Raw genomic sequence first — 8,690 nt, 5'->3', positions numbered from 1 at the left:
ACTGGTCCTTATACTTGGGATCCGAACCGGGGTCCTCTGGCATCCCAAGCCAGTTCTTAACCATCGCGCCACTCGGCCGGCCCGCAACTAGCTTTTTAATTTCTATCAATAGCCTGTCCTACAGTTGTGCAGGTTGTGAATTGTATGAAGGTATCATGTCTAACTGTCCTCATTCACATTAAATAGATTGTATATTTATTACAAAAATTCAATGATGAAAGTAAAGTATGTTAAGGAGTGGGTGCCATTTTCTAATTTCACAAATTTTTATGGGCTAGAGATGACCTTGTTCCCATTCCATCCTGACGAACCAGGCAAGTTTTAAAACTTTATTGTAGCAAAAGATAAAGAGGTACATCTTGAGACAAGATCTCTTGAAGTAAAATGACTTTTTTCACCTTTCTAAATAATGTATAGTGAAACATCTAGAAACAAATGTTTCTGGGTTGCATCATGATCTAATGCTTCTAAACATGTTTAATGAATATATTGTCTTACTATATGCATTAAGGAATACTACATAGAATGGAACCATCACCCAGCTTCAGCTATTATCTACTCATGGACAGTCTTGTTTCATCTATAGCTCCATTCATTTTCCTTTTCTGCATCATTGAAACAAATCTTGAAGAACATATTTTGCTTAAAATTTTTCAGTATGTGTCTCTAAATGAGAACTCCTTTATTTTTTACATTATTACTTCTAATATAAGATTATAACGCCATCAAATATGTAGTTACTATTCAAATGTTCAATTGTCTTTAGTTTTTTTTTTTAAATAGGTTTTTGTTTGAATCCAGATACAAATAAGATCTACACATTCGTGATTGATGGAGATACCTATTTAGGTCTCTTTCAATCTGTAGATTTTCCCTCCATCTTCCCCCGCCCATTTTATTTGTTAAAGAAATCAAGTTGTTTACCATATAGAGCAAGGATTGGCAAAGTTTTTCTTAAAGGGCCAGGTAGAAAATATTTTAGCCATTGTGGGCCATATGGTCTGTGTCACAGCTGTTCAACTCTGCCATTGTTATATGAAAGCAGCCATAGACTGTAGGTAAATGAATGGACATGGCTATTTCAGTAAAAATATTTTTAAAATGAGGCATCTAGTGCAGTTTACCAACCCCTGTGTCTAGCTTTTAAAGTCTAGATTTTGCTGATTACATTTTGTGGAGTTGTTCAACATGTTCCTCTGTTTACTGTATTTCCTGTAAATCGGTAAGTTAGTTATAGGATCTAGAGGCTTGCTCTCCAATCCAAGGCTCTCCTGCCACCCCCCAGCATGCAGTTATTTCATAGATAGTGTATTCTTCCATTTGGTTACATATAATGTCTGGTTGTATCTTGGTGATGGGGCCAATCATTGATGATCCATACCCCATTGATCAAAGTGGTGATATTCTAATTTTATCATTTCTTCCTTAATTATTAGCTGGAATTTGTAGAAAGAGAAACTTCTCATCTACTATTTGGTTTCCCAGTGGTACTGTTTACAAAGGAAAGCCAGGATATATGGTTGATTCTTTTCCTTTTATTTACTAATTTTCAGAATAATGAGCTGGTTCATTAACAGCGACTAATGAATTCTTTATTTTTCCTTTTTTCTCCCTTAGTTTCATTTTGAAGTCATGGATTTAAATATATTTAATGTATATCACTCCATTGTAGTTATTCTTATTAATCCTCAAATTGATGTATCTGTAACTAGTGAGAGCCTCCTCAAGTTGACTCTTGAGTTCTTTCAACGTGATTCTACTAGTCTTTGATTGCTTCCTTGCTTTCTGGTATGTAATAATGTTCCATTTCCTGCTCCAGACCTTAAAAATTAAAAAAATTAGCCATTTTTTCTTTGTACTGGTAAATGGTGTAGTGCTTGGGAATGTGAGGTTTTTTTTGTTTTTACTTTTAAGGTAAGATAGATTGAGTTCTTAGGGGTACTTCTAAGATAATTATTTCATTTATCTCCTAGTATACATACAACAATCTTAGAATAATAATACCAACACCAATATGATTATTGAAAATCATTTAAGATTTTTTCCCCCAGTTTTCTCTCTTGTAAGGATGTACCCCTGTAGGCATGAACAAATCACTGTATTTTAGACTAGTTCTGCTCTGTATGATTATTCTATCACCAACTAATACATACTTAGATTGACTTGTTTCATTTGTTTGCAGTATTTAGTTATTTTCAAAAAAATTTAATCTGCAGCTCTTGTGAGTCTGTAATTTCAAAATAAAAAGTTAGAAAATTTAATCTAATTTTATAATTATTTAAAATATTTATGTGGTTCCAAAGTCAAAGCTACAAGACAAGATATATTCCCAAAAGTCCCATTCACTCACCCCCTATTGGTAAACTCAGAATTCATGATTTATTCTTCTATTGCTTCCTTTAAAACAATAACAAATAGGCAGTATATTTGTATAGAGATATATTGATTTAAAGCCAACCTTCAAGCTTTGACTTGAGGCTTAAATCTTTAGCCTTTATGCAGTTTGTCTAGTAGATAGAGTGCTTCAAATTCTGCTTTTATTACTAACAATATTATGGCTTTGGGCAGGTTCGCTTAGTGAATTTCTGTGTCTATAAAGTAAACATAATTCCTACCTGGTAGATTGATGTGAGGGTTAATCATAGGTCGTGGAACATAGTACATGTACAGTTAGTGGTTATTTGTATTATTGTACTAGCTTCAAAATACCTGTTACTGGATAATTTTCTGGAAACTTTTCTCAAAAATGTTTATATTTGCTAATGCTTTCATTCTTAAAATTTTCCTGTAGTCTCAATCTCTTCTGTCTTCTATGATCACACCATGTATATTCTTTTTTCTGTATCTGTATTCCTTTCTTGGCCCCAATGTTTCACTAACTTAAAGGGCCTTCCTCTTTTTTTTTCTTTTTTGTCATATGATGTCTGTATACCTCTCAAAGCAAGATATCTATTTCCTCCATAAAGCTCTCTGTAGTACCACCCTCTTATGTAATGTTTTACTATTTAGAGAGAACTTCTTTACATCCATTATCTTAACTATCCTATATATCCTATTTAGGTCATATGTTATCTTTATTTTATAGGTAAAATTCACCTTGATAGATGACAGTACAATAGGTAAAACTGTTTCAGTGGTAAAGACAAGATAAATACCTAGGTTTCATGATGCCTAGTCTGGTATTCTTGTCACTAAAATAACTCCATACTAGTAAATGTTGTTTTGTGACTTCCAGTTGTACAGTGTTACAGTTAAGCTCTTTACATACATAAAAATTATCAGTGAGTTCCGTACCTCCATCTAAAAAACAACAGTCTTCACTACATTTATTCAGTAAATTCATTCAACAACTATTTATTGAGTGCTTATTATGTGCCAGGTGTTTCGTATTTCCCATGATCTTTAGTATATTGCCAGATGGGTAGCAGGCAGTTAGTTGTTTAAGGTTATTTTGAAATTTATTTTAAATCAGCCAGGCTGAATACCGTGTTTACATACAAGTCAAGGGAGGACTTCCAGAAGAGAGGTCTTACTTGGCATATATATTTACATGTATCACAAGATTAACCTAGGGGAAGGTAATAAAGTGGACATATAGTAAACACTTTGTGAACTGAAAAATAAGTCTTGGGTTTGCCTTTATCTCTTAACTAATCATTGCTGCTCCTAGGATGAAATAAAAAGAAACAGAAGCTTCGTGTATGACTTGGCATTTGACTAAAGGTTTTAGATCCCACTACAAAGATAAACAACAATGCGTACCTACCTTACAGAGCATTTGCTTCATTTCATATGTGAAATAATTTTTTCAAGATAAATTCAAAAAGCAGTTAATATAAAATGATGCTTTAGATTTTTGTTATTTATTTACTATATTTGTGATTCTAAAAAAATACGTTTTCAGTGGAGGAAAAATATTTTCAAATAAGGTGTGTATCATGTCGGCATATATATCATTTAGACGAAAATTTTTCCATTGTCTTTCATATATTTCTTGGTTTGTTTATTGCAAGGATTGTCAGGCTTATTTTTGACTTTTGGTTTAGCCTCAGTAGTGCTATGTTTACTGCACATATTGCACAGTAAAACAAATATGCACTGATACGTAGCTCACCTTTTCTACTAACCCTCATTGCTTTGTGCTTCACCTTCATTGTAATTGGTTTTATGTTCTAGAAGCTAGGTAAGAGTCTTCCCCTAAGGGCATTTTAGTATATGTAATAAGGCCAGTGTTACTACTATTTTGAGAAACTAAGATTATAAACCCTTCAGCAAATGTTGAATAGTTAGGATAAATATCTGAAAACTCTTCAGCAAAGTAAGGCAAACCTTACTAGTTATTTTAGCAGCAGGACATAACATTTCTAATTGATAGGAACTATAACAGAAAAGATTTTGTTTTCTAATATCACAGTATTTTTAATTTTTTTACCTTTTAGAATAGCAAATAATTTGGCCTTTTTTTTGTGTGTGAACCTATCAATACTGCATCTCTAAAAGAATAACTTGTAAATAGTGTGCTGTTGGCATCACAGGTAGATAAAGGAGAGAGGCAAGTTACATACATTCCTTAAGTTCATTAGTTTTGCATTTGAGTAAAAATTAAGATATTCCAGTTTACTTATTCCTCCAAGATAAATTACTAAACTCAGAGAGTTTGTGAGAAAAAGATTTATCAATAATTCCAGCATAACATCCTTCCTTTGCTGCCACTGCCCACCTCTCCACTCAAGTTAAAGCATTTTTCTTTTCCTTTGCAAATGTTGCAGATTAGAAACAATGATTAAAACTAAATTCCAGTACAATTTCTTTGAGTACAACAATACAGTACAATAATTAAGAGATTACTAGAGTGCAATATAAGGGACTTATAATTAGCATTCACATTGCTGTCAATCAACTTATTTTGGACTATTTTACTTACTAAGTTTGTGGCTTAGTACAGTGTTTTTAGTTTCCTTCATATTATTTTAGTGTGTGAAATAATTGGTTATTCCTTAATTGGGGTACTTGTAGATTAACTTAGAAGTCAAAAAATTATTTTAAATGATTTCATAGAAATAATGGTAGTTATCTAAATGTAATTTTGAGGATATGGTAAAATATTGGATATTTTTAAGGAATCATGCTTTTATATGAATCTAAAATTGTGTTATAACGTAAATACGCCATTTAAAGTTTTGTTACAGTTAAATTTTGCTTTAAGTCTTCTTTCACTGCTAGGCTATCACTCTAAAGCATGTGAGTGGTTAAAGTGTAGTCCTGTCTGGACCAATGGTATCAATATCAACTGGAAACTTGTTAGGGATGTAAATTCTCAAGCCCCCTAGAGACCTGAATCAGAGACTCTGGGGTTGGTACTCAGCAATCTGTGTTTTAAACAAGCCCTCCGGGGGATTCTGATACAGACTCAAAGTTTGAGAACCACTACTGTAAGACAGGATGCGTTAACTTCACCTTGACTGAAGATGACCTACTTCTACTCAGGTTTTATTTTTAAAGTTATAAAGTAAAACATCCCTTATATTTTTTTCATTACTGGGGTTATAATACGTATTGCTTATATGCATTATAATGCTTATTTGTTATGATCTTTAATTTGGGAAAATATTGGTTTTACCTTTGTGTGATACCTTCAGGGATTTTTGCAGTATTTGTTTGGTGTAAATAAGGTTTTTCCCTTTATGGTATTCCTGTTTTAAGCTAACACATGCTTAATTTTAGATTAGGTGAAGATGTATTTTAAAATTAAAATCAATAATTTTAAAAATGTGTTACTTGTTTTGATTTACCTATAGCACAAATATGATTTTTAAAGTGGCAGACCACCAGTGTCTGTGTGACAACTATGAATTCATTTTTAGCAGATAAGAAGGAATTAGTAATTGAAACTGACTACTGCTTTTGTAGCCATCCTTCTTCTGAGATGCCTAAAAAGGGAGTGTGTTTTTTGTTTGTCTGTTAATATGCATTTAAGCTCATGAATGTGTATGTCTTAAGGTTATATTTTCTGGTACTATTTTAAGGAATATGCTTCAAGAGTGAGTGAACTGAGTTACATAAAATAATCAGGTCATTCTTTTTTATTGGTAGCTCTTTGATATGAGTAAGATTCAGGTTACATAAACCAGCTTTCAATACTGAAAATAAATACAGTTCATTATTGGTCTAATCATTGACGGATTCGCCTGTTTTGTCTAAAATCATATGTACCAGGCATGTGCCACAGTTCTCTGAATAGGCTCTGGTTTTGATTGGAGTATTACACATTTGTTTGTAATAGATATCCCTAATTAATGTTAAATTGTAGACCAATTTAAATTAACTGATTTTTGTACTATTACTAAAATCCAATTTTAAGTGAATTCATTTTACATTTGATTATTCTTTGGATTTCAGGATGGTGAGGAAGAAGAAAATGAGAAAGGTATGTGTGATACTGAATAGAGTTTAAAAATTGCTCACATTTAGAAAAATGGTAAATTATGTGAAAATAAAGTATTCGTTTCATGAAATCTTATTTTGAAATAAGTTTATTTTCAAATTTATCAATTTAGTGAATTTAGCATCTTGATTTTATTTTTCAATTGGTTTTAATTTTATTTTTAACATTTAAGATATGTTCAAACTTAACAGTACATATCAGTTACTGTAGTGGACAATGCCATTTTTTATTTAACCCAGTTTTAATTTTTTTAAAAGAATAACTTCTATCATACGGTAAGTTGATTACATCCATAAGATTGGCACTGCAGTAACTCATGCGTACTTATTGGAGTTGTAGCGTATAAATGGATAGTTAATTTTGCAATTAGTCCTAAAAATGGTGGGTGACCAGGAGACTTGACTTTTTGTTCGCTGCTTAAACAAACTTTCGTATAGCCTTCTGACACTTTTAGTGGCTTAGGAGAGCTGTCTCATCCAATGCAATTACAGGGACATCAGTAGTAATACATGTGGTCAGTACGAGATTATGGAAGAGTTCTTGGACAGAAGTCAAAGGATCCTACCTTGGACTGGAAAGGACATGGAGCAGGGTTCTAAGCAAGACAGAATAAAAAGCCTAGAAGCAATGATGAAGAAGTAAAGCTGACTGAAAACCTCACATGCCTGAAGCCTGTCTATTTTGGGGGAATGCAAGACATCTTTGAAAATGGTAATTGCAGGACTGACTGGACAGGATGAAGACTGGAAATAACCAATTTCCTGAACATAATGGAGGAGGCCATCTTTGGAGACTTCCGTAGCAGTTTTCCGTATGCTTCTGGACTACCCAAGAACTGAATAAGAAGAGTGAAAAAGATGGGCCCTGAAATACTTTGAAGACTGATCGATTTCCTCAGACTGTGACCTTTCAAGACGTCACCATGGGAGTTCTGAAGGACAAAGGGCTCAATCCCAAGATAATTCGAACATTGAATAACAAAGCTTCACATTCGTCACTATTTCATGGAGGAAAAAAAATCTCCCATCTGCCATTAACTTATAACCAGAATAGAAGAGCTGGTATCCTCAGGATGGAACCATTTCCTCACTTTTGTTGTTTGGTATCTGTGTGTAGAGATCATTTTTTACCATGAAGAATGAGTGATCCTGGGTAAAGGATTGTTTATGTTAGTTAATACCCTTGTGTTTTTTCCCCTAACCTTCCATCAGTGCTAATAACTGGCTTTATATTTTCTAGGTCCTATTCTAGCTTATGAATATGAAATTGTTTAAACTTCTTGTTTTGCCATATTTATTCCTGTTAAATCCTCTTAGATATAGCAGGTTCTGGTGATGGTACACAAGAAGTATCTAAACCTCTTCCTTCAGAAGGGAGCCTAGCTGAGGCTGATCACACAGCTCAGGAAGAGATGGAAGCTAATGCGACTGAGAAAGAAGCTGAGGATGACAACATCTCGGTCACAATCCAGGCTGAAGATGCCATCACTCTGGATTTTGATGGTGATGACCTCCTAGAAACAGGTAAAAATGTGAAAATTACAGATTCTGAAGCAAGTAAGCCAAAAGATGGGCAGGACGCCATTGCACAGAGCCCGGAGAAGGAAAGCAAGGATTATGAGATGAATGCGAACCATAAAGATGGTAAGAAGGAAGACTGCATGAAGGGTGATCCTGTCGAGAAGGAAGCCAGAGAAAGTTCTAAGAAAGCAGAATCTGGAGACAAAGAAAAGGATACTTTGAAGAAAGGGCCCTCGTCTACTGGGGCCTCTGGTCAAGCAAAGAGGTTTGTTTTTCTATGTCAGTTCTTTACGATACTGAATTCCAGCATTCAATAAGATCACTCTACATTAAGGGGGTGGCTTCAAGACCATGTACAGTAATTAGTACTTATGATCCTGCCTATAATATTCTTGACCGTCATAAGTTACTTTTAAAAAAATTTCAAGATCTTCGTAATATGCAGTGTGTTCTGCCGGTTGCATTGTCGAATTGTCAGCATATATTTGGTTTTTTTTGGTTGTTTTTGTTTTTTGTTTTTTTTCAAATTGACAATTTTTTTGTGTTTTATTTTTAAAAATCCTTGTGATGATGGTTAATGAACAACTATCAGTCCTAACAACACAAAATGAAGTCAAGTCCCAGTCCTGAAATCTGGAGAAGATGGCCATATATCCACTGAATAGAATTGTCAGAAAATCTAGATCTTCAGGCATCTTGGGGAAACTCAGTGCAAGAATCCTAAG

The 8,690-nt window shown here is 33.6% G+C and overlaps 1 protein-coding gene across 2 annotated transcripts in view; it reads left to right on the top strand.

The window, feature by feature from the left end:
• The window catches only part of SLTM (SAFB like transcription modulator), a 42,134-nt gene that overhangs the window by 17,397 nt on the left and 16,047 nt on the right, over positions 1 to 8,690 (top strand). The window contains exons 6-7 of one of the 2 annotated variants that reach the window (XM_019657531.1): positions 6,400 to 6,427; positions 7,816 to 8,230. In XM_019657531.1, the coding sequence (XP_019513076.1) occupies positions 6,400 to 6,427; positions 7,816 to 8,230 (443 nt within the window). Of the gene's footprint in view, positions 1 to 6,399; positions 6,428 to 7,761; positions 8,231 to 8,690 lie in introns of both variants that reach the window. The other variant, XM_019657530.1, reaches the window with a different exon arrangement.

This window comes from Hipposideros armiger, unplaced genomic scaffold, assembly GCF_001890085.2.
Source record: "Hipposideros armiger isolate ML-2016 unplaced genomic scaffold, ASM189008v1 scaffold_276, whole genome shotgun sequence".
Classification (NCBI taxonomy): Eukaryota; Metazoa; Chordata; class Mammalia; order Chiroptera; family Hipposideridae; genus Hipposideros; species Hipposideros armiger.
The sequence above is the reverse complement of the archived record's forward strand: the minus strand, read 5'-3'. Positions and strand labels throughout refer to the sequence as shown.